Source organism: Schistocerca americana, chromosome 11 (assembly GCF_021461395.2).
Source record: "Schistocerca americana isolate TAMUIC-IGC-003095 chromosome 11, iqSchAmer2.1, whole genome shotgun sequence".
In the NCBI taxonomy this organism is placed as follows: domain Eukaryota; kingdom Metazoa; phylum Arthropoda; class Insecta; order Orthoptera; family Acrididae; genus Schistocerca; species Schistocerca americana.
Genome location: NC_060129.1, coordinates 23335648 through 23362477, shown reverse-complemented (window position 1 = coordinate 23362477; position 26830 = coordinate 23335648). Strand labels below are relative to the sequence as shown.

Genomic DNA, 26830 nt, shown 5'->3' with positions numbered 1-26830 from the left:
TGCTGGCACTGCGAACAGCTGAAAGCAAGGGGAAACTACGGCCGTAATTTTTCCCGAGGGCATGCAGCATTACTGTATGATTAAATGATGATGGTGTCCTCTTGGGTAAAATATTCTGGAGGTAAAATAGTCCCCCATTCGGATCTCCGGGCAGGGACTACTCAAGAGGACGTCGTTGTCAGGAGAAAGAAAACTGGCGTTCTACAGATCGGAGCGTGGAATGTCAGATCCCTTAATCGGGCAGGTAGGTTAGAAAATTTAAAAAGGGAAATGGATAGGTTAAAGTTAGATATAGTGTGAATTAGTGAAGTTCGGTGGCAGGAGGAACAAGACTTCTGGTCAGGTGAGTACAGGGTTATAAACACAAAATCAAATAGGGGTAATGCAGGAGGAGGTTTAATAATGAATAGGAAAATAGGAATGCGGGTAAGCTACTACAAACAGCATAGTGAACGCATGATTGTGGCAAAGATAGATACGAAGCCCGCGCCTACTACAGTAGTACGAGTTTATATGCCAACTACCTCTGCAGATGATGAAGGAATTGAAGAAATGTATGATGAGATAAAAGAAATTATTCAGGTAGTGAAGGGAGATGAAAATTCAATAGTCATGGGTGACTGGAATTCGAGTGTAGGAAAAGGGAGAGAAGGAAATGTAGTAGGTGGATATGGATTGGGGCTAAGAAATGAAAGAGGAAGCCGCCTGGTAGAATTTTGCACAGAGCGCAACTTAATCGTAGCTAACACTTGGTTTAAGAATCATAAAAGAAGGTTGTATACATGGAAGAATCCTGGAGATACTAAAAGGTATCAGATAGATTATATAATGGTAAGACAGAGATTTAGGAACCAGGTTTTAAATTGTAAGACATTTCCAGGGGCAGATGTGGACTCTGACCACGATGTATTGGTTATGACCTGTAGATTAAATCTGAAGAAACTGCAAAAAGGTGGGAATTTAAGGAGATGGGACCGGGATAAACTGTCTAAACCAGAGGTTGTACAGAATTTCAGGGACAGCATAAGGGAACAATTGACAGGAATGGGGGAAAGAAATACAGTAGAAGACGAATGGGTAGCTCTGAGGGATGATGTAGTGAAGGCAGCAGAGGATCAAGTAGGTAAAAAGACGAGGGCTAGTAGAAATCCTTGGGTAACACAAGAAATATTGAATTTAATTGATGAAAGAAGAAAATATAAAAATGCAATAACTGAAGTAGGCAAAAAGGAATACAAACGTCTCAAAAATGAGATCGACAGGATGTGCAAAATGGCTAAGCAGGGATGGCTAGAGGACAAATGTAAGGATGTAGAGGCTTATCTCACTAGGGGTAAGATAGATACTGTCTACAGGAAAATTAAGGAGACCTTTGGAGATAAGAGAACCACTTGTATGAACATCAAGAGCTCAAATGGAAAACCCAGTTCTAAGCAAAGAAGGGAAAGCAGAAAGGTGGAAGGAGTATATAGAGGGTCTATACAAGGGCGATGTACTTGAGGACAATATTATGCAAATGGAAGAGGATGTAGATGAAGATGAAATGGGAGATACGATACTGCGTGAAGAGTTTGATAGAGCACTGAAAGACCTGAGTCGAAACAAGGCCCCCGGAGTAGACAACATTCCATTGGAACTACTGACGGCCTATGGAGAGCCAGTCCTGACAAAACTCTACCATCTGGTGAGCAAGATGTATGAAACAGGCGAAATACCCTCAGACTTCAAGAAGAATATAATAATTCCAATCCCATAGAAAGCAGGTGTTGACAGATCTGAAAATTACCAAACTATCAGTTTAATAAGTCACAGCTGCAAAATACTAACACGAATTCTTTACAGACGAATGGAAAAACTACTAGAAGCCAACCTCGGGGAAGATCAGTTTGGATTTCGTAGAAATACTGGAACACGTGAGGCAATACTGACCTTACGACTTATTTTAGAAGAAAGATTAAGGAAAGGCAAAACTACGTTTCTAGCATTTGTAGACTTAGAGAAAGCTTTTGACAGTGTTGACTGGAATACTCTCTTTCAAATTCTAAAGGTGGCAGGGGTAAAATACAGGGAGCGAAAGGCTATTTACAATTTGTACAGAAACCAGATAGCAATTATAAGAGTCGAGGGGCATGAAAGAGAAGCAGTGCTTGGGAAGGGAGTAAGACAGCGTTGTAGCCTCTCCCCGATGTTATTCAATCTGTACATAGAGCAAGCAGTAAAGGAAACAAAAGAAAAATTCGGAGTAGATATTAAAATCCATGGAGAAGAAATAAAAACTTTGAGGTTCGCCGATGACATTGTAATTCTGTCAGAGACAGCAAAGGACTTGGAAGAGCAGTTGAATGGAATGGACAGTGTCTTGAGAGGAGTATATAAGATGAACATCAACAAAAGCAAAACGAGAATAATGGAATGTAGTCGAATTAAGTCGGGTGATGCTGGGGGAATTAGATTAGGAAATGAGACACGCAAAGTAGTAAAGGAGTTTTGCTATTTGGGGAGCAAAATAACTGATGATAGTCGAAGTAGAGAGGATTTAAAATGTAGACTGGCAATGGGTAGGAAAGCGTTTCTGAAGAAGAGAAATTTGTCAACATCGAGTATAGATTTAAGTCTCAGGAAGTCTTTTGTGAAAGTATTTGTGTGGAGTGTAGCCATGTATGAAAGTGAAACATGGACGATAAATAGTTTGGACAAGAAGAGAATAGAAGCTTTCAAAATGTGGTGCTACGGAAGAATGCTGAAGATTAGGTGGGTAGATCACATAACTAATGAGGAAGTATTGAATAGGATTGGGGAGAATTGGCGTTTGTGGCACAACTTGACAAGAAGAAGGGACCGGTTGGTAGGACATGTTCTGAGGCATCAAGGGATCACCAATTTAGTATTGGAGGGCAGCGTGTAGGGTAAAAATCGTAGAGGGAGGCCAAGAGATGAATACACTAAGCAGATTCAGAAGGACGTAGGTTGCAGTAGGTACTGGGAGATGAAGCAGCTTGCACAGGATAGAGTAGCATCAAACCAGTCTCAGGACTGAAGACCACAACAACAATAATAACAGATAAAAATAAATGTTCATGAACCTTAAAAAAGTCACTCTATAAGTTTAAGTAAACGCTATCAGCAATGCAATAAAAATCAGCTTAATTTTTCAGGGAACTCATCTACAGAATAGGAGGAGTGACCCCTTGAGGAATCTCTTTAGTTTCGATTTGAAAGTGCGTGGATTACTGCCAAGATTTTTGAATTTAAGTGGCAGCTTATTGAAAATGGATGCAGCAGTATACTGCACATCTTTTTGCACAAGAGCTAAGGAAGTCCAATCCAAATGCAGGTTTAATTTCTGCCAAGTATTAACCGAGTGAAAGCTGCTTATTCTGGGGAATAAGCTGATATTGGTAACAAGAAACGACAATAAGGAATATAAGTATTGAGAGGCCAATGTCAAAATACCCATACTTGTGAACAGAGGTTGACAAGAGGTTCGTGAACTAACATCACTTATTTCATGAGCTGCCCGTTTCTGCGCCAAAAATATACTTTTAGAATGAGAAGAGTTAGCCCAAAATATGATACCAGACGACAACAGCGAATGAAAATAAACAAAGTAGACTAATTTTCGTGTTGAACGATCACTCACTTCTGATACCATTCCAATAGTAAAAATGGCAGTATTAAGTCTTTGAACAAGATCCTGAACGTGGGCTTTCCACGACAGCTTATTATCTATCTGAACACCTAGAAATTTGAACTGTTCGGTTTCACTAATCATATGCCCATTCTGTGAAATTAAAACGTCAGGTTTTGTTGAATTGTGTGTTAGAAATTGTAAAAACTGAGTCTTACTGTGATTTAGCGTTACTTTATTTTCTACAAGCCGTGAGCTGAGGTCATGTACTGCATTATTAGAAACTGAGCCAATGTTGCACACAACATCCTGTACTACCAAGCTAGTGTCATCAGCAAACAGAAATATTTTAGAGGTACCCATAATACTAGAGGGCAAATCATTTATATAAATAAGGAACAGGAGTGGCCCCAACACTGATCCCTGGGGCACCCCCCACTTGACAGTATCCCACTCAGACCCCACATCACTGCCATTCTCAACATTGTGAATAATAACCTTTTGCTGCCTGTTGCTAAAGTAAGAGGTGAACCAATTGTGAGCTACTCCTCGTATTCCATAATGGTCCAACTTCTGTAGCAATGTTTTGTGATCAACACAATAAAATGCCGCAGTTAAATCAAAAAAATATGCCAAGCATTCGCAACCTTTTGTTTAACCCATCCAGTACCTCACAGAGAAAAGAGAATATAACATTTTCGGTTGTTAAACGACTTCTAAAGCCGAACTGTACATTTGATAGCAAATCGTGTGATATAAAATGATCAATTATCCTTGGACGTAATTACAAATGTCTGAAAGAAAAGGTGGTGAAGCACCATCTTTTTGCAAAAATAAAGTCTCCGCAGTTTTGCTGTAACTGCAGCATAAGCCAGTGCTGCAGCATGTCCGAGAACATGTAACCGGTCACAGTTTCTTGCTCAAAGAAAAATAGTCTGTAACCTTTCGAAGAATACAACACACGAAACACATTAAGTGTATGTCAATTACAAATGTGTTCTGTAGCCCCGTGTGAATTTTTCTGTGCCCCAAACATACACACTATGACGATTTGCCTTTCCGTGCACATGAAATGTGGCTTTGTCACTGAAAACCGACACTTGTGAGAAACCACCTTCCTGCAGTAGCCCTGCAGGCGACTGCAGGAGTCAGAATGAAGCTCTCCGTTACGAGTAACAACTGGAGCCTGTACAGTTTTACATGCGGACGTTTGTGTAGACCGCGTCACACCGCCGACAGCAGAATCTGCAGTGTGCTGCCCGTACGTGTCGTAAGTGTCTTCGGCCTCGGGACAGACGATGTTCACTGTTTGACCATACCGACCTGTTTCCTTCACACCACAACAGCAGCCTGTCTGGCGTGTATAAAATACAGTTAATTTGGCGAGCGAGAAAGGTATGATGCCAGTATCAAAATCGGCAGCACCTGTCGATTGACAAAGTTTTTTTCTTTTACGCATACGCTTTGCAAGACACCACGATAGGCACTGCTTTCAATCTTCTGCAACATGAACTAGAAAGACATTGGTCTGGGAAGTTCTCTCCGTATTAATGATAATCACCTCTTCTCTCACTCAGTACGACAATGCCGATGTCAATATGGTGGTCGTTTTTTTGAAGATTATTCTCGTGCATCCGAAGGTTTGCTGCAGTGGTTCACAACGTGCGTACGGGAGAACAGGTGTACTTGAAGCTCGTAGAAATTAAGTACTTTTCTTCCGAGAGCTATCCACTTTTCATTTGTTACACTCAAATAGAACAAAATACTGCCGTACACCACGTGGGATGAGTACAGAAGATCTATGTTACCTGCATTAAAATGAGAGAGGTGATGTAAAAAATCCCAAGGTACATTGCTTTTTAATTTTTCCGCTGCCCACTCAGATTACATTATTGCAGCGTAATATGAATTAATACATATTTGGCGCATTCAGTTAGACCTGTATGAATTAATGTGTGTCGTTTGTCTATGTGGGTAAACCTTATAGGCACCTACACAAGTGGAAAGTGTTGTACCACCTTGGATTGTTCTGTCTGTTGGAGCTTTTATCTGACATTTACACTACTGGCCATTAAAATTGCTACACCACAAAGATGACGTGCTACAGACGCGAAATTTAACCGACAGGTAGAAGATCCTGTGATATGCAAATGATTAGCTTTTCAGAGCATTCACACAAATTTGGTGCCGGTGGCGACACCTTCAACGTGCTGACGTGAGGAAAGTTTCCAACCGATTTCTCATACACAAACAGCAGTTGACCAGTGTTGCCTGGTGGAACGTTGTTGTGATGCCTCGTGTATGGAGGAGAAATGCGCACCATCACGTTTCCGACTTTGATAAAGGTCGGATTGTAGCCTATCGCGATTGCGGTTTATCGTATCGCAACATTACTGCTCGCGTCGGTCGAGATCCAATGACTGTTCGCAGAATATGGAATCGGTGGTTTCAGGAGGATAATACAGAATGCCGTGCTGGATGCCAACTGCCTCGTACCACTAGCAGTCGAGATGACAGGCATCTTATCCGCATGGCTGTAATGGATCGTGCAGCCACATCTCGATCCCTGAGTCAAGAGATGGGGACGTTTGCAAGACAACACCCATCTCCACGAACAGTTCGACGAGGTTTACCGCAGCGTGGACTGTCAGCTCAGAGACTGTAGTTGCGGTTACCCTTGACGCTGCATCACAGACAGGAGCACCTGCGATGGTGTACTTGACGACGAACCCGGGTGCGCGAATGGCAAAACTTCATTTTTTCGGATGAATCCAGGTTCTGTTTACAGCATCGTGATGGTCGTATCCGTGTTTGGCGACATCTCGGTGAACGCACATTGGAAGCGTGTATTCGTCATCGCCATACTGGCGTATCACCCTGCGTGATGCTATGGGGTGGCATTGCTTACACGTCCCGGTCACCTCTTGTTCGCATTGACAGCACTTCGAACAATGGACTTTACATTTCAGATGTGTTACGACCCGTGGCTCTACCCTTCATTCGATCCCTGCGAAACCCTACATTTCAGCAGGATAATGCACGACCGCATGTTGCAGGTTCTGTACGGGCCTGTCTGGGTACAGGAAATGTTCGACTACTGCCCTGGCCAGCGCGTTCTCCAGATCTCTCACCAATTGAAAACGTCTGGTCAATGGTGACCGACCAACTGGCTCGTCACAATACGCCAGTCACTACTCTTGATGAACTGTGGTATCGTGTTGAAGCTGCATGGGCAGCTGTACCTGTACACGCCATCCGAGCTCTGTTTGACTCAATGCCCAGGCGTATCAAGGCCGTTATTACGGCCAGAACTGGTTGTTCTGGGTACTGATTTCTCAGGATCTATGCACCCAAAGTGCGTGAAAATGTAATCACATGTCAGTTCTAGTATTATATATTTGTCGAATGAATACCCGTTTATCATCTGCATTTCTTCTTGGTGTAACAATTTTAATGGCCAGTAGTGTAGTACGAAATCATCGCTGAACTGTCACCACAGGCTCTCATTTAGTGAATCTGAGGACACACGTGCATACACCAAAGACTTGTATGCCGTACGTGAAATGTATCCGCAGTTGCGAATATGGACAATCGTCTGCCTTATAATGGAATGATGACAATGAAAATTTGAGCCAGACCAGGACTCGAATCCAGATTTCCCAATTTTGCGCGAGTGCTCGCCTTGCTGTTAGGCTATCTGAGCGTGACTCACAGCCAGACCCTAATTACCGTATTTCACCAACCGTGTGCCTACAATCTTCACTCCTACATTGCACACTGTATTGGTGAACATCACAGCCACTGCAATATCAAATTTATCTGTCGACACTGGGAAAGTGACTCCGAATTAAAATGTCCGCAGCTCTCGGTCTTGCGGTCGTGTTCTCGCTTCCCGAGCACGGGGTCCCGGGCTCGATTCCCGGCGGGGTCAGGGATTTTCACCTGCCTCGAGATGACTGCGTGTTTGTGCTGTCCTCGTCATTTCATCATCATTCATCAAAGTGACGAGATTGAACTGAGCAAAGGTTGGGAATTTGTACGGGTGCTGATAACCGCGCAGTTGAGTGCTCCGCAATCCAATCATCATCATCATCATATTCATTCAATTAAAATGTCTCTCCTGTATGCAAATATACGCAGGTTGTAGACACACGGTTGACGACGTACGTAAGTCAGGATCTGGCAGTGGAGTATGCTCGGATAACCTAACGGTAAAACAACCACTCACGATAATCGGGATACCGGGGTTCGAATCCCGGTGTGACACAAATTTTCATTGTCGTCCATACGTTACACGGCTGTCGGTTGTCCGTATCTGCAAATGCAGCTCCATTTAATGTATTTCATAATGCTAGTAGTTGCTGCAGTGGCCGTACCTTCGGACGTGCTGTGCATCTGGAGCAACTTTGCTCAGTACTTCTGAACAGCACAGGCACTCCAGCGTCATATTATGTGCCGTGTTTAAACAACTGAATAAAGGCAGCAGCGACAGCCTGTTATGTCTGGATTGCTGACAACTGAGTGCTGCCATCGGTCAGTTGAATGTCACATGGCACAAGACAGCTATTTCGGGCCCAAGTAGTACGTGAAAGTAAGTGGCAGAATTGACCTAATTAGTGGTTATTGTAGTATACAGGTGTGTGTGTGAAACTTAAGACTCATTTTATATTAAATTAAGACCCTAACAAAACGCGTCAACTTTTCTGTGGTGAAGAACGCTGAAATGTTAGCTTTAAAGTGCTATTTGCTGGCAAAGGTTGGTAGTAGGTTTCTGCAACTTCCACAAGGTGAAATGAATGCAGAAAGGTGAGAACTATGGATGCATTGAACTGGACGGGAAGAGAGATTTCCATAACAGTCTGCCAGACTGTGTGAAATGGGCTTTCGCAACCAAAGGTTGCTTCATCATAATAGAGGGAAACATTCCATGTGGGAAAAATATATATCTAAAAACAAAGATGATTTCCTTACCAAACGAAAGCGTTGGTATGTTGATAGAGACACTAACAAACACAAACATGCACACAAAATTCAAGGTTTCGCAACCCACGGTTGCTTCATCAGGAAAGAGGGACAGACAAAACGATGTGGGTTTTAAGGGAGAGGTTAAGGAGTCATTCCAAACACGGGAGCAGAAAGACTTACCTTAGGGGGAAAAGGGACAGGTATTCACTCGCATACATGTCTGCTTGTGTCTGTATATGTCAGATGGATGTGTGTGTGTGTGTGTGTGTGTGTGTGTGTGTGTGTGTGTGTGCGCGCGCGCGCGCGCGCGCCCCAACACCAAAGATTAACTCTTTCATTGGTATTAACCTTTCTTCTGTTCCTGGTATACAATAAAAAAGGCTTGTCTGTTGTTACAATAGCAGTACCATAATCTCTGCTTCCAACAACACCAATCGAAAATGTTTTATAACAGATAATGTCCCTGTCATAGTAAGCCTCCAATCCTTCTAAAGGCTTTTCACTTCCTCTAACCAAAGCAAGTGTCATCCATGAATTACCTGGAACAAGAAAACGTAATCTTACAGCCAACAAATGTTATTGGACCAGACAGTATCTCCTGTTGAGAGACAGGGTTTGGTGTCTCATCAAAACTAAAAACAGTTTTATACACTGGCATTCTGCTCCTCCTAGTGTATCTCCTACGACGATACGGCATGGCTGTGTGCTGCGTGCTGCTGCCTGCAGTCGACTGATGCAGAAACAGGAAGCGCGCCGAAAGCTCCATTCAGCGCTGCCTTATCGCTTGCGCAACTTCCGTTGATAAACTTGATTTTAGTGCAACGCGGCCCTAGTAATACTAGGGGCCGCGTTCCCTGGCTGCCTCGCTAAACGGCTAAGTCCCGCTCAAGGTCATCCGCCTATAAGGCGGCGCACAGAGCCATAGAAGTAACCCACCCACCTCCCCAGGGGTCGGGACCCCTGCAACCCATAGAATGTGTATACCTGTCTCTTTTTCCCCCTAAGGTAAGTCTTTCCGCTCCCGGGATTGGAATGACTCCTTACCCTCTCCCTTAAAACCCACATCCTTTCGTCTTTCCCTCTCCTTCCCTCTTTCCTGATGAAGCAACCGTGGGTTGTGAAAGCTTGAAGTTTGTGTGTGTGTTTGTGTTTGTTAATGTCTCTATCAACATACCTATGCTTTCGTTTGGTAAGTTACAGCATCTTTGTAGGAACCCCCATTTTTTATTACATATTCGTGTAGTACGTAAAGAATGTTTTAGTTGGACACCTTTTTTTGCTTTGTGATACATGGCGCTTTAATAGTCACAAACGAAAAAGTACATGGTATCACGTAACATTCCGCCAGTGTGGACTGTATTTGCTTCGTGATACATTGTTGTTGTTGTTGTTGTTGGGGTCTTCAGTCCTGAGACTGGTTTGATGCAGCTCTCCATGCTTCTCTATCCTGTGCAAGCTTCTTCATCTCCCAGTACCTACTGCAGCCTACATCCTTCTGAATCTGCTTAGTGTATTCATTTCTTGGTCTCCCTCTACGATTTTTACTCTCCATGCTGCCCTCCAATACTAAATTGGTGATCCCTCGATGTCTCAGACCATGTCCTACCAACCAGTCCCTTCTTCTTGTCAAATTGTGCAACAAATTCCTCTTCTACCCAATTCTATTCAACACCTCTTCATTAGTTATGTGATCTACCCATCTAATCTTCAGCATTCTTCCGTAGCACCAAATTTCGAAAGCTTCTATTCTCTTCTTGTCCAAACTATTTATCGTCCATGTTTCACTTCCATACATGGCTACACTCCATACAAATACTTTCAGAAACGACTTCCTGACACTTAAATCTATACTCGATGTTAACAAATTTCTCTTCTTCAAAAACGCTTTCTTTGCCATTGCCAGTCTACATTTCATATCCTCTCTACTTTGACCATCATCAGTTATTTTGCTCCCCAAATAGCAAAACTCCTTTACTACTTTGAGTGTCTCTTTGCCTAATCTAATTCCCTCAGCATCACCCGACTTAATTCGACTACATTCCATTATCCTCGTTTTGCTTTTGTTGATGTTCATCTTATACCCTCCTTTCAAGACACTGTCCATTCCGTTCAACTGCTCTTCCAAGTTCTTTGCTGTCTCTGACAGAATTACAATGTCATCGGTGAACCTCAAAGTTTTTATTTCTTCTCCATGGATTTTGATACCTACTCCGAACTTTTCTTTTGTTTCCTTTACTGCTTGCTCAATATACAGATTGAATAGCATCGGGGAGAGGCTACAACCCTGTCTCACTCCCTTCCCATCCACTGCTTTTCTTTCGTGCCCCTCGACTCTTAAAACTGCCATCTAGTTTCTGTACAAATTGGAAATAGCCTTTCGCTCCCTTCATTTTACTCCTGCCACCTTAATTTGAAAGAGAGTATTCTAGTCAACATTGTCAAAAGCTTTCTCCAAGTCTACAAATGGTAGATACTTAGGTTTGCCTTTCCTTAATATGTTTTTGTAAGATAAGTCGTAGGGTCGGTATTGCCTCATGTGTTTCAATATTTCTACGGAATCCAAACTGATCTACCCCGAGGTCGGCTTCTACCAGTTTTTCCATTCGTCTGTAAAGAATTCGTGTTAGTATTTTGCAGCCGTGGCTTATTAAACTACTAGTTCGGTAATTTTCACATCTGTCAACCCCTGCTTTCTTTGGGATTGGAATTATTATATTCTTCTTGAAGTCTGAGGGTATTTCGCATGTCTCATACATCTTGCTCACTAGATGGTAGAGTTTTGTTAGGCCTGGCTCTCCCAAGGTTATCGTTAGTTCTAATGGGATGTTGTCTACTCCTGGGGTCTTGTTTCGACTTAGGTCTTTTAGTGCTCTGTCAAACTCTCCACGCAGTATCATACCTCATATTTCATCTTCATCTACATTCTCTTCCATTTCTATAATATTGTTTTCAAGAACATCACCCTTGTATAGACCCTCTATATACTCCTTCCACCTTTCTGCTTTCCCTTCTTTGCTTAGAACTGGGTTTCCATCTGAGCTCTTGATATTCTTTTGAATTGTTCTCTTTTCTCCAAAGGCCTCTTTAATTTTTCTGTAGGCAGTATCTATCTTACCCCTAGTGAGATAAGCCTCTAATCCTTACATTTGTCCTCTAGCCATCCCTGCTTAGCCATTTTGCACTTCCTGTCAATATCACTTTTGAGACGTTTGTATTCCTTTTTGCCTACTTCAGTTATTGCATTTTTATATTTTCTCCTTTCATCAATTAAATTCAATATTTCTTCTCTTACTCAAGGGTTTATTCTAGCCGTCGTCTTTTTACCTATTTGATACTCTGCTGCCTTCACTATTTCATCCCTCAAAGTTATCTATTCTTCTTCTACTGTATTTCTTTCCCCCATTCCTGTCAATTGTTCCCTTATGCTCTCCCTAAAGCCCTGTACAACCTCTGGTTCTTTCAGTTTATCCAGGTCCAATCTCCTTAAATTCCCACCGTTTCGCAGTTTTTTCAGTTTTAATCTACAGTTCATAACCAATAGATTGTGGTCAGTCCACATCTGCCCCTGGAAATGTCTTACAGTTTAAAACCTGGTTCCTAAATCTCTGTCTTACCATTATATAATCTATCTGAAATCTGTCAGTACCTCCAGGGTTCTTCCTTCTTTCGTTATTCTTGAACCAAGTGTTAGCTATGATTAAGTTATGCTCTGCACAAAATTCTGCCAGGCGGCTTCCTCTTTCATTTCTTAGCCCCAATCCATATTCACCTACTACGTTTCCTTCTCTCCCTTTTACTACTCTCGAATTCCAGACACCCATGACTATTAAATTTTCGTCTCCTTTCACTATCTGAATAATTTCTTTTATTTTATCATACATTTCATCAATTTCTTCCTCAGCTGCAGAGCTAGTCGGCATATAAACTTGTACTACTGTAGTAGGCATGGGCTCCGTGTCTATGTTGGCCACAATAATGCATTTACTATGCTGTTTGTAATAGCTTACCCGTACTCTTATTTTTTTATTTGTTATTAAACCTACTCCTGCATTACCCCTATTTGATTTTGTATTTATAACCCTGTATTCACCTGACCGAAAGTCTTGTTCCTCCTGCCACCGAACTTCACTAATTCCCACTATATCTAACTTTAAGCTATCCATTTCCCTTTTTAAATTTTCTAGCCTACCTACCCGATTAAGGGATCTGACTTTCCACACTCCGATCCGTAGAACGCCAGCTTTCTTTCTACTGATAACAACATCCTCCTGAGTAGTCCTCGCCCGGAGATCCGAATGGGGGACTATTTTACCTGCAGAATATTTTACCCAAGAGGACGCCATGATCATTTAATCATACAGTAAAGCTGCATGCCCTCGGGAAAAATTACGGCTGTAGTTTCCCCTTGCTTTCAGCCGCTCGCAGTACCAGAACAGCAAGGCCATTTTGGTTAGTGTTACAAGGCCAGATCAGTCCATCATCCAGACTGTTGCCCCTGCAACTACTGAAAAGGCTGCTGCCCCTCTTCAGGAACCACTTGTTTGTCTGGCCTCTCAACAGATACCCCTCCGTTGTGGTTGCACCTACGGTACGGCCATCTGCATCGCTGAGGCACGCTAGCCTCCCCACCAACGGCAAGGTCTATGGTTCATGTGGGGGGTGTGTTACATTTGTTGTTGTTGTTGTTGTTGTCTTCAGTCCTGAGACTGGTTTGATGCAGCTCTCCATGCTACTCTATCCCATGCAAGCTTCTTCATCTCCCAGTACTTACTGCAACCTACATCCTTCTGAATCTGCTTAGTGTATTCATCTCTTGGTCTCCCTCTACGATTTTTACTCTCCACTCTGCCCTCCAATGCTAAATTTGTGATCCCTTGATGCCTCAGAACATGTCCTACCAACCGGTCCCTTCTTCTTGTCAAGTTGTGCCACAAACTCCTCTTCTCCCCAATTCTATTCAATGCCTCCTCATTAGTTATGTGATCTACCCATCTAATCTTTAGCATTCTTCTGTATCACCAAATTTCGAAAGCTTCTATTCTCTTGTTGTCCAAACTATTTATCGTCCATGTTTCACTTCCATACATGGCTACACTTCATACAAATACTTTCAGAAACGACTTCCTGACACTTAAATCTATACTCGATGTTAACAAATTTCTCTTCTTCAGAAATGCTTTACTTGCCATTGCCAGTCTACATTTTATATCCTTGTATTCCCTTTTGCCTGCTTCATTTACTGCATTTTTGTATTTTCTCCTTTCATGAATTAAATTCAATATTTCTTCTGTTACCCAAGGATTTCTACTAGTCCTCGTCTTTTTACCTACTTCATCCTCTGCCGCCTTCACTACTTCATCCCTCAAAGCTACCCATTCTTCTTCTACTGTATTTCTTTCCCCCATTCCCGTCAATTGTTCCCTTATGCTCTCCCTGAAACTCTGTACAACCTCTGGTTTAGTCAGTTTATCCAGGTCCCATCTCCTTAAATTCCCACCTTTTTGCAGTTTCTTCAGTTTTAATCTACAGTTCATAATAAATAGATTGTGGTCAGAGTCCACATCTGCCCCTGGAAATGTCTTACAATTTAAAACCTGGTTCCTAAATCTCTGTCTTACGGTGATACATTACCCGTGTTGAAATGGCCCGTTTACCAATTGCGGAAAAGGTCGATATCGTGTTGATCTATGGCTATTGTGATCAAAATGCCAAATGGGCGTGTGCTATGTATGCTGCTCTGTATCCTGGGTGACACCATCCAAGTGTCCGGACCGTTCGCCGGATAGTTACGTTATTTAAGGAAACAGGAAGTGTTCAGCCACATGTGAAACGTCAACCACGACCTGCAACAAATGATGATGCCCAAGTAGATGTTTTAGCTGCTGTCGTGGTTAATCTGCACATCAGTAGCAGACAAATTGTGTGAGAATCGGGAATCTCAAAAACGTCGGTGTTGAGAATGCTACATCAACATCGATAGCATCCGTACCATATTTCTATGCACCAGGAATTGCATGGCGACGACTTTGAACATTGTGTACAGTTCTGCCACTGGGCGCAACAGATTTTTTCCACGCGTTTTATTTAGCGACAAAGCGTCATTGACGGACAGCGGTAACGCAAACCAGCATAATATCCACTATTGGGCAACGGAAAATGCACGATGGCTGCGACAAGTGGAACATCAGCGACCTTGGCTGGTTAATGTATGGTGCGGCATTAAGGGAGGAAGGATAATTGGCCCCCATTTTATTGATGACAGTTTAAATGGTGAATTGTATGCTGATTTGCTATGTAATGTTCTGCCGATGTTACTACAAGGTGTTTCACTGCATGACAGAATGGCGATGTACTTCCAACACGATGGATGTCCGGCACATAGCTCACGTGCGGTTGAAGCGGTATTGAATAGCTTATTTCATGACAGGTGGATTGGTCGTTGAAGCACAATACCGTGGTCCGCACGTTCACCGGATCTGACGTCTCCAGATTTCTTTCTGTGGGGAAAGTTGAAGGATATTTGCTATCGTGATCCACTGACAATGCCTGACAACATGCGTCAGCGCATTGTCAGTGCATGTGCGAACATCATGGAAGGCGAACTACTCACGTTGAGAGGAATGTTGTTGCACGTATTCCGAAATGCATTGAGGTTGACGGACATCATTTTGAGCATTTATTGCATTAATGTGATATTTACAGGTAATCACGCTGTAACAGCATACGTTCTCAGAAGTGATAAGTTCACAAAGGTACATGTATCACATTGGACCAACCGAAATAAAATGTCAAACGTACCTACGTTCTGTATTTTAATTTTAAAAACCTACCTGTTACCATCTATTTGTCTAAAATTGTGAGCCATATGTTTGTGACTACTACAGTACCATCTATCACAAAGCGAAAAAGTAGTTCAACTAAAGCATTCATATTTCTTTATGTACTACACGAATAGGTAATAAAAAATGAGGGTTCCTAATTTAAAAACGCAGTTGATATCCGTTTGACCTAAGGCAGCGCCATCTGGTTTCCCCCTTCAAGCTAGACAAGTTTCATTCTTTGTAGTTTTTTCATTTGAGGCTTATTTCGTGAGATATTTGGCCCGTTCACAATCAATGGACCACCCTGTACATAGATATAAAATTTCTGCAAAGAACAGTTCCATAAACGGATTCAATTATAAAGACAGAAATTGTATTTCTAGAACTATCCTGTTGCATATAGCTTTGTTTTTCTTGACAACTTGAACCAAACACGAAATGACTTCACTTAAAGATGAGAGAGATGATTTTTTTTTCGCAGCATGTTGTCAAGTTTATACAACTGTGCACTGTGACTGTGTAATGACGAGACACTCACCTTTCACGTAACAGAGAATGTGACTCAAACAGCATCTTTCCTACAGGGCCGTGAAAGGAACTGATTCAGCAGGAGGCATGCAGTTAATGTCGGTATCTTTAAATTCATTCAATACCTGGGAAATGTGCTCTGGATACCAGTTTTCATCGTATTTGAAAGCCACATAATGCCCAACTTGCAGTTGTTCCAACAAAGCATTTTCACAAGCTTCCACAGCAACAGTGCGCCCATTTGCATCTGTTTACAGCCTCTCCATTAGAAAGGTGTTAGTAGAAAAGTGCAAGAAGTGACAGTGTTCCTGGGTCTGTCCTCATTGTACCCCCCCCCCCCCCCCCCACACACACACACACACACACACACACACACACACATATTCACTCACACAAAACACCTTATTCACACATGACTACCATCTCCAGCTGTGTGGACCAGAATGCATGTCACATGGAAGAGAAGCAGAGAGCTCTACCCCACAAGTTCAGTACAACCTCTAATCCCTGCTTAAAGCCTGACGTCCTTCCCGGAACCTCTCCCCTGAATCCATTTCTGTCCTCGCCGCTACGACATCCTGCATACCCACCTTCTACACCCTCCCCAAAATCCACAAGCCCGTCAATCCTGGACGCGCAATTGTGACTGCTTATTGCGCCCCCACTGAAAAACTTTCGCCCGTCATTGGCTGACACCTCCAACCGATTGCTCGTAGTCTAGCCTCCCACTTCCTTCGACCTCCTCTATCCCTACTCGTCACAGTGTACACCACCTCCCTGTGCACCAACATCCCTCACGTCCGTGGTGTTATCGCTATTACTCGTTACCTTTCTCGACGTCCTTCAGACTCCGAACCCACTACCTCGTTCCTAATTCACCTTACTACTTCTCCTTTGAAAGTAAGGTTACAAACAAATTCACAGCAGAGCCACGGACACCTGCACGGAACCCTGCTATGCCGAGCTGTGTATACTTCATCTAGAGGAGACCTTCCTAGCCTCCCAAAATGCCAAAGCCGTGGTCTCATTAAGGTTCACTGGTGATATCTTCACAATCTGGACTCACAGGCGAGACAACGGATCTTCATTCCTTCACAACTTCAACACCTTCTCTTCCATCCACTTCACCTGGTGCTCCTCAACCCAGTGTGCCACCTTTCTGGGTGTTGACCCCCTCCTCTACGATGGCTCCATCCACACTTCTGTCCACGCGAAACAAACCAACTACCAACAGCTCCTGCGTTTTTACAGTTGTCATCCTTCTCTTACAGCCTGTTAGCAAACAGATCTTCTGTTCGATTTCCCCTCAGATCCCCACCACCTCCAAGAACCGTCCACAAAGGAGTGCCACCTTTGTCACCCAATAGCACCCTGGGCCTAAACAAATGAGCTACATCCTTCGCCAGGTCTTCGATCGCCTTTCGTCGTGCCCTGAAATGAGGGACACCCTGCCCGAGATCGTTCGCACCCCTCCTAAAGTTATGTTCTGTCTCCCACCCGACCTCTACGACATTCTAGCTGATCTCTGTGCCACTTCCAGACCCAAGCGTGAGACCTGCCCAGTCCACCAAAACAGCACTGCCTATTCCAGTCCTGTCACAGCCTTATCTTCCCCAATCAGAGTCCAAGCCACCTGAAAAAGCAGCCGTGTTGTATACCGGCTCTGATGCAATCATTGCACAGTTTTTATATTGGTGTGTATACCGACCGACTGTCCACCGAGATGAACAGCCGCTGCCAAAGTGTGGCCCAGACAATGTAGCACATCCTGTGGCTCAACATGCAGCTAAACGTAACTTGCTCAGTTTCAGTGGCTGCTTCATTGCACAAGCCATCTGGAGCCTCCCCTCTACCCACAGCTTTTCTGAACTGCGCACTTACAACTCATTCTCCGTACCCGAAATTATCATGGCCTCTACCTACGGTAACCTGCCGTCCTCACGCCCTCCGACAGTTTGTACCCCTCTGTCCTGTCACCTCCTCCCTATTCTCTCCTCCCACCCTCTCTGTGTTCCGTCCTCTGCAAGTGCACCCACCCGTCATTCCCCACTCCTCCCCTTTTTGGCTCCTTTTTTCCTCACCTCCCTGCCCCATAGCCACCTGACACTATGTCTGTTGGAGGTCTAGTCCCTGCACACAGCCTCAGACAGTGCTCTTCTCTCCACCCCCACCCCTCTACCCCCTCACCTGTACCCTGCTATATGTTGTGCTTCCTGCCCCCTCCAGATGCTTGCATTCTATGTGACAGCTACATTCCTGTCCAAGCTGCCAGAGATGGTGGTCATGTGTGCATGAAGTATGCTTGCTTTTGTGTGTGTGTGTTTTTTCTTTCCTAACATAGGCTTTGGCCAAAAGCTAATTGGTGTTTCGTTGTGCCTGTCTGCAACTTAACATTTCATTTTTACAGTAAGTAGCTCTCTATTTTTGCCTAATATTGTTGATAATCCTTACCCTTGTTTTACTTCTGTTGGTGTTCGTCTTATAACACGTTTTTCGAGACACTGTCCATTCCGTTCAGCTATTCCTCCAAGTCCTTTGTCATCTCTAACAGAATCACAATGGTGTCTGCAAACATTATGCCTCAGGTCTGTTCTGACTGGCGGGCCTCGACCTACCGCAAGCGATCTGTGGTCGTGGAACTCTCCCTGGATTTGATTGAATTTATTTACATAGTGTTTCAGTCTTCTTGGTCATACATGAACTGTGATTAGGGGTGGCAATTTTGTTAAAGACATAACATTTCCTATTTCAAGGAGAGGTGATTAAAAAGTATTTTTTGGAAAATGAAATATTTTCAAGTTTTTTAAATATGCATTCGACAGCACACACTACTGTTACATTCCAAAACCTTGCAATAAAAATGAGATTTTTCTGGGACTCACACATCAGATTCTGTTGGTGACAGAAATGTAAGGTCGTGTGTTTTGGATAGCCCTTGGACCGGGGACCATTTGCATTCCCAGCAAGAGGATTGTCTTACTGTAACTATCCTACAGTACAAGGTCAACATTTGCTTTTTGAGTATCAAAACTGAGCTGCTTATTCCGAGATGGTTGTGCACACCAGACGGTTGTAGTCCTTACAATATATTCATAATATCCTGATGTTGAGCAACCGTGAAAATTGTTTTGATATCTTTACCCATTTCCAGGATACAGAGGTTCAAAGTTACTCTACTTATACACACAGAAGATGCACACGAGATGAAAATGTAACTTACAAAGTGATTTAGTGACAAGAAATACGCTGTAAAGTATGTCTGTTATCGTTGTAAGGGTTATGGGAACCCCAAGTTGTGGCACTGAAGCACGTGCACATTTTTATGCACTTAAAATCCTGTCTGAGGTGCAAAACTAGTTTTGCGTTATTTCAGTTTCGTGTAAGTATACTGTCAAAATTTCAACGATCTGTAAAGTTATTTTCACATCAGAGACATGCCTTGCAGGCTAAAGAAGGGAACCAGTGGAAAGGCCGAATATGCTCCCGTTTGAGAGGCTCTCGGCAGAAAATTGGGGTACTAGTTGCCTCGTCGTACGTTCCTCAGCACATTTAAAAAAATTACCAACAGTTTTGGGATGCAAACATATCTGTGGTTAGAGAGGAAGAGACGGTGGCATTTAGAAAAAGACAGAAAATTAATAAGTACTGGAAGATAGTAAACAGTGGTTCTGCTCCAGAAAGAGTGAAGGAAAAAGTGGCAGTGTGAGAGAGAGAGAGAGAGAAGGACACTGCGGCAGTGGAACATAGTTGGCAGATTGACAGAACAGTGCTCGGACAAGAGTGAAGGAGACAGAGGCAGTTATAGAGAAACAAAGATGAGGGGGAAGTGGAAGTGGGTAAGAGCCAGTGATAATGAGAGATCAGAGTGTATGGCAGTGACAATGAGAAGAGACAGCAGCAGTGGGAAGGAAGTAATGAGGTGGTAGGACTAAGGTAGAGGAAGACGGAGACTGTGATGACGATGACTGTGGCTGCACGAGTGAGAAAGGGTGAGTGGGAGCAGAAGAGTACAAATGGACTAGTGGGTGTTGAGTGCAGTACAGCAAGGGGAGGTTGTGGGAGTGAGAGGCGAGTTGCGAGCACGTTGAATAGATCATCAATATGATCAAATGCCAAATGTTTGAGAAAACTTGTAAAGGTGCTGAGGAAGATAGACTGAGGTAGCCAGTACCATACTTTTCATTCAGAGGCTTTTAAACAGGAGCATATTTGCCCTTTTTTGTACTCTGATAGGAGAATTTTTCCACTGGTGTATTTATTTACATAAATAAGAGGTTTTTTTATATGTCTGGCATCTGGATTTTCTGTTGGTTTTCAGAGATTAAAAACTGATGCTACATTTCAGATTTAAGTTTAAATAAATAAGCAAGTAATTTTTAATCTAAATTTATTGAATAACTGTTAGAAGTATTTTTTGTGAGAAATATTTGTCCTCGGTCGTTTGTTTTCTGTAAATTAATTAATATAGTTTCGTAATAAGAGTTGTCCTTGCAGTTATTGTACATCGTATTGAATGTATCGTGAGGATCACTTTCTATGGAGTCATAAGATTTCGTCCATTCCCGTGCCTCTGTTCATTTTGGTATTCTTCATCAGATGCTGAGTTCGCTATTAAGAAAACACCTATTATAAGCGTGGACAGAAAACTTAACTGAAAACTGCCTATTGGCACTCAAATAGCAAGCAAATATCGGAACGGCGTAACAGTGACGACAAATGTTAACAGAGCGTTGTCAACAGTAACGATTTAACAGTGGCAAAACAGTTGAATGTTTTCATCTGGTTGCTCCCACATGTTGCTTTCATTCAAAGACTGAATGAATAATTGCAGTCAGTATGTAAAATTACAGCTGAATGAGTCGATTGTTTTCCACCAAATGACTGAATTGATTTTCATTTTATTTTTTCCATCCCTGTGTTAACAGATCTCCCTTCCTCGGAAACAATTTGAAGACGTTCCGGAAATCGAGCCAGCTTCCTCCCGCACCGAGGGTAGCCACATTAACCGCCCATCTGTGGAGCCGGTACGTCATTAGATTTTTATTTCTATTCGGTGAGCTTAATTTCCTTTCTAAACAATTTTGAGGATAATTATGAGATGAATCACTCACTGTTCACAGTTTTGGCATATGTTTGATAGAATGCCCCCCTTCTCTAATGTACATTAACATGCCCCCCGTCGCCCCACACGTGTCACAGATTTCCTCTGTATTTTATTCTGTCTCTGGTCAGTAAATCTGAAACAAAAAATTTGTTTGTGTTGCAGGATTTTGTGTTTGTTGGAGTGAAGCAGGAGCCATTGGAAGACCGAGAAGCTGACGAATTCTTGCCACAGGTACGGAGACAATATACTCTTCCACACGTCTTCATGTTTTCTGTTGTGAATGCCTCTTTTGGAAACCAGAGTGGTGTGTACTCGTGCGACTCGCACAAAAGTGACACACAAGTCTGGGAGCACTAACTAGGAATGAACAGAACTATTAATTATGAGTAATGGCTTACAACATTATTTTTTTATAATCATTTGGGTGATCCTGATATTTTTGATGTGCTGATTTCAGAAATACCAAGGGATTCTCTCTGTCACATAAGGTTCATTTTACAAACTAATGATGAAGGTGCACAAAATTCATACTACATATATAAAAAACCAACATGTTAACGTATGGCACTCCTGACATTATAATGAAGTATAATGTTCTTCAGCACTAATACAAAGGTACGGCACTTAATATGTCTTGTTTTTCCATTTGAAACACTGTTTCAAGTTGGCTGCCCGGGGACATACCACGTGTAGCATCCAGCAACAGTGAGCTATCATACTGACATCCCTTCGGCTCTGATACCTTACCTTCCTTTACTCTCTCGGTGGAACCTTTCACACTGCTTCTCACTCACAGCACCTACATTGTTTTTGGAAAATAGGTAATTGGGAGTTCGTGAAGTGCAGCATTGAGGCACCCAGTACCTTCAAACTATGCATCACATTTCTCATTATTTTGTCGTAACGGAGAGCTTGCCGAGAAACTTGCTGATAACTTCTTTAAAGGATATCTGAGTTGACCTTTCATTGTTGTCGGTCTTATCTTCAGATGTTTTATCTTTCATTAGTTTCCAAATGTCAGAGCTGTCGAAAACTACTCCATTCAGCTCGGCTTCTGGCACAACTTTGAGATATGGAAAAGTGCCAATCACGAGAGCCTTTATTAAACGTTACGTGTTTAAAGTTTTGTCACCAGACAGAAGATTTAAATCAAACTTGAGTAAAAGACTCATGAAGGTGAGCACATAGACAATATAATACAGATCTCACCTCACACACTCATATTGGACAGTGCTGTTGTCTATTCGAAGAATGTGTAAACTTTTCGAAGAATGTTACATTGTCACGACTGTTAGAGGGCTACGAGCCCAGATACATTTTCAATGCTTATGAAACTGACATCTGTTATAATTTACTTCCTGCAAAATCATATTCAGTTAAGGTAGAAAATTGCCACGGAGGAAAAAAAGGGTAACTATGCTGTTGTGTGTAAATAGCAATGGAAGTTGCCTCCACTAATGATTCTCAGGTGTTTCCAAAATGTAGAAATGCTGCTTTGTGCATATTAGTACAACCGCAGACCCTGGAGATACCAGAAATCCTTACGACTTTTTCAGGCATTAGATACCAAGATGAGTGCAGCAGAAAGGAATTGGACTTATTATTAACATATGCCCTGTACCTCCTAAGGAAACAATTTGTGAGGAATGTAAATGTTGTGTTCCTTCCTCCAAACTCTGGGCCTGGGCATAATACACTCTGTTCAAGATAAGCACAAAGTAGCAGTTTTGCAGAAGTCAGTTTCACTCTTTGAGAGGAAGGATGTAATAACAGTCAGCCTCATACAGCCTGTGCAAATGTTTGTCGCTGCCTGGAATTCTATAACACAACAGACAATATTAAATTGTTTCACAAAGGGTGGCTGAGGTACATCAGTTGCTGCTGAGGACGACCTTGTTCCAGAAGAAGGAGGGGGTAGAAAACTGATTTTTCTGAAAATGTTAGATTCCAGACACTGTTACACTGTTGTGATGAAGGTGTCCTGACTTCGATACCTGAGACTGATGCAAATAAAATGCTTACATTTATGCCTTTTGGGAGCTAGCGGTAACAATGAGGAAGAAGAAGAAGACAAAGAAGAAGAAAAATAGGAGGGCGTTGGGTCAGGTTTCACTGCTGTTGTGCGAGGAATTGATACTGTCAGGAATTTCTTTTCGTCTTTTAATGTACATGACTGAATTATAAATTATATCAACCAGTTGGAGCAACTGCAGTCTGCTGGAAGAACAGACTGAACTACACTTATTGATTAAAAAAAAAAAAAAAGTAAAATAAAATAAAAAATAAAATATTAAGGTTGTGTTCTGTGAAAAGTGTAATAATTGTCTGTGTACTGCATTCAAATTTGTGGCACAGGATATTGGCAATTTTGTAATTAAATAACGCTTATATCATCTTTTGTGATTGTATAAAGTATGCATAAGGAAGTTAATGTCAATAAAGCATGGTTAATGACATGTGAATATACATACAATCGCTCACATAAGCTAGTTGATAAAATCTGCTATATACAGGGTGGGCAAGAAGTCCCCATGAGTGTAACTTCTATTTAGTATAAAAAGTTTTTATGCAGTTTAGTAGCTCTGTTACTTCTTAAAAATTGTTCGAGTTCACGTTTACATGTTTTCGCAGTTGCAGTCGAGTTCTAATTTGTAGCCACGGCAGATGTGAGTGGTCATAGTTAAGACTACTGAGGAAACCAGTGAAAAGTGTGTGGGTACATGAACGACGACACACAGAGCAGGCAGTGAGACAGATTATGGGAGCAGTTCTGCTGCGAAAGGCAACAAGTCTGGAGTGGAAAAGACGTGCATTAAAAACAGGCCCCGGAGGAGAATGAAGAAGACACAAGAGGAGACATTCGCCAACATATCTCCTTCGATTGACCAATCTCCTACGAAGTCGACATGTAAACATATATCGGAAGTCAGTACACCGAAGACAGCAATACGAGATTGTACAAAAAAAGACCTTAAGGTCTGACCTTTTCCACTGATGTTTGTAAAGGAGTTATCTCATAGGCACAGGAATGAGCAGTGTTAGCTTGTGGTGCTTTGTTGACTCGATTTCCAAATGCAATCAATCGTACGGAGGTCACGTTTGCAGACAAATGCGCCATTTATTGCAGCTCACGTGCTAGGCATGTTCTCGATTGAGCCAAAGAGAATTGTCATTACACAGTAGAGGTAGAAAGGACCTGTCTCACGTAACATTATGGGCAAAAAGGACATCACAAAATCTGCTCGGACAGTTCTTGTTTGAAGGGAATGTGAGTGGCACAAATTTATTTACAGGTGTTACCTCAGGTCGAGGAAAGAGGCCTCTCAGAATGCGTGCCGTTGCAGCGAGATTGAGCGCCTCCTCGCTACACACTTGCAGTGCGTGAGTTACTTAATGAACACTGGATAGGTCACGGTTCATCAGCAACACCAGCTCCCTCGAAACGAACACCAAGGAGGTCTGACATACCACACCTGACAACTCGTTACGGGGATTCGTTAAGGCACACGTATCTGCACCAGTGAAGAACTGCACGATGCTGTTGAGAATGCATTTTTCACTATAACACCGGACGTGCTCAAAAATATGTCGAGAACAACGTGAAGGCGTGAGGAAATGTGTTTATAGGACAATGGTGAACATGTTGATATTGGACACTCAATACGTAAGTAAGTACTTGCGTTAAAACAGATCAAATCAATTAGCATTCGATACAGAGGGGGTATGAGGACTTCTTGGTCACCCTGCAGTTTGTTAGAGGGCAGGGAATGTGATCACGGGTAAACAGTTTTTATTTATTCTGCTTTTACATAGAAAATCCTTAACGTGGCAGTGAGACACCTGCCGTGTGATTAAAGCTACTGTGAATGTAACCGATGAGAATGATCGGATCTTTTGTATATTTTTAATTTTAATCAATATAATGTATTCATATTCGTACTTGTTTACTTTCAAGGAAATTTATTGTGATGTTACTTTTTAATAAAAATATTCGCTCCAGTCCCACCCAATGGAAACATCTTTGATCGTGTTTCTCATGTCCCCATTTGGACATTTGTGTGCTTCATTAATTTTCTACCGGTCGTATTTTGTTCTGTCCAACGTTGGTGCTGCGAATCTGACAGGCACCCGCGACATCTGTGTTCTGCTGTCATTGCACTCTACTCGGAGCACTCCGTCACTCATTCAGCTCACGTCAACAACAAAACTTCACTCGCAAGATGGCAGCCGGTGCACTCTCCGCATCTAATGCAGAAGCCTAGAGGACGGAGCTTCCTTTGGCTTTTTGCGGAAGACCGACAACCGGCCGCTCGGGAGCTAGTGTGGCCGAATATGAATTGGACACGACTGTACGGTGATCTCTTGTGTTCGCCCTCTGCTTCTGTGAAAGAGAATTCTCATTCGCTGATGCTCGTTCGCTGGAGTTCTTTCCGACGTGAACCTGGCTAAACAAGTTCCGAGGCAGAACTCTCAGTGTGCCTGTTACAGTGACTGGGCATGATTGGTAATCGTTTCCTCAAAATTAGTGGAATTTTAACAGGATAAAGAAAAGCATTGTAATAAAAACTGAATACTTTTCTCACTGCCACCCAAAAATGAGGTGAATTGTTGAAAACTTGCTTTTTAGTCGATCACTCTTATCCTGTGACGTATTTAATACCATTGACCGTGGAACATATTATTTGCTTAATGCAGGGTGACACGTGGGAGGGAGACAGTTTTTAAATAAAGAATAATTCATCAATTCTTAAAAATTAATGTGTGTTTATTGACATTAAATCAAATGCCATTTAATGTAGGCCAGAAGTCACACGCTGGTAAGTCTGGAGGTTTGGGAGGCCAAGAGACATTGCCAAAAGTGAGATAACTGTCCAGGAAATGCACACCAAAGAAGTGCAATGTGCGATGTAGCATCGTACTGCTGAAACCAAACATCTTTTAAAGGGATTCTTTATCTTCTCACCAGGAGAGATCACCAGTGGTGGGATCGACTTTTTGAAACCATCTATACTATGATGTAGGTTAAGATCTCAGGTATCACACACCCTGCAGCCACTCATCCAGATGGGCCCTCATTTGTGGGTGATCGACGAAAAAAATTCAGAATTTTACTCGATGCTCAAGTAGTACACAGGGTGAGTCATTACCAGTTTCCACCTAGAATAACTCCAAAAGTGTGATAGTACCTTAAAAGTTAGTGGGACAGAAGTTGAATGGGACAATGGGGGCCATAAAATGACGTTGGTTTTTTGGTGCTAGGTGGGGTCGCATCAGAGATGTGAAGGTCAACTTTGTTCCCTCTCTCTCTCTCTCTCTCTCTCTCTCTCTCTCTCTCTCTCAATGGGATGCTATAGTTTGGTACTTATTTTTTGACAGCAGCTATCGAGACGAATCCAATGATGTGTAACAGTAAGGTCTTTGAAGGTCAGCGAAGGTCACAAAGGTGGCATGAATGTCCCATTACAGAAGGTGTGCAAAGTGATGTGACCATAGGTATCAATGCAGTGCTGCAATCTTCTTATCAGGGATTGAGTGGCATTCCTTATCACTTCGGCAGTTATTGAAGCACATGCTCTTACAATTCTCTCTCGTATACAGGATGGTCCATTGATCGTGACCGAGCCAAATATCTCACGAAATAAGCCTCAAACGAAAAAACTGCAAAGAACGAAACTTGTCTAGCTTGAAGGGGGAAACCAGATGGCGCTTCCATAGGTCAAACGGATATCAACTGCGTTTTGTAAAACATGAACCCCCATTTTTATTACATATTCGTGTAGTACG

At 42.5% G+C, this 26830-nt stretch overlaps 1 protein-coding gene across 4 annotated transcripts in view; it reads left to right on the top strand.

Annotated features, from left to right (window-relative positions):
- LOC124553594 (zinc finger protein 436-like) overlaps positions 1-26830 on the top strand; it is a 214855-nt gene that overhangs the window by 120476 nt on the left and 67549 nt on the right. For 3 of the 4 annotated variants that reach the window (XM_047127448.1, XM_047127449.1, XM_047127447.1), the window contains 2 exons: positions 20868-20966; positions 21209-21277. In XM_047127448.1, coding sequence (XP_046983404.1) covers positions 20868-20966; positions 21209-21277 — 168 coding nt within the window. The remainder of the gene's footprint in view (positions 1-20867; positions 20967-21208; positions 21278-26830) is intronic. The other variant, XM_047127450.1, reaches the window with a different exon arrangement.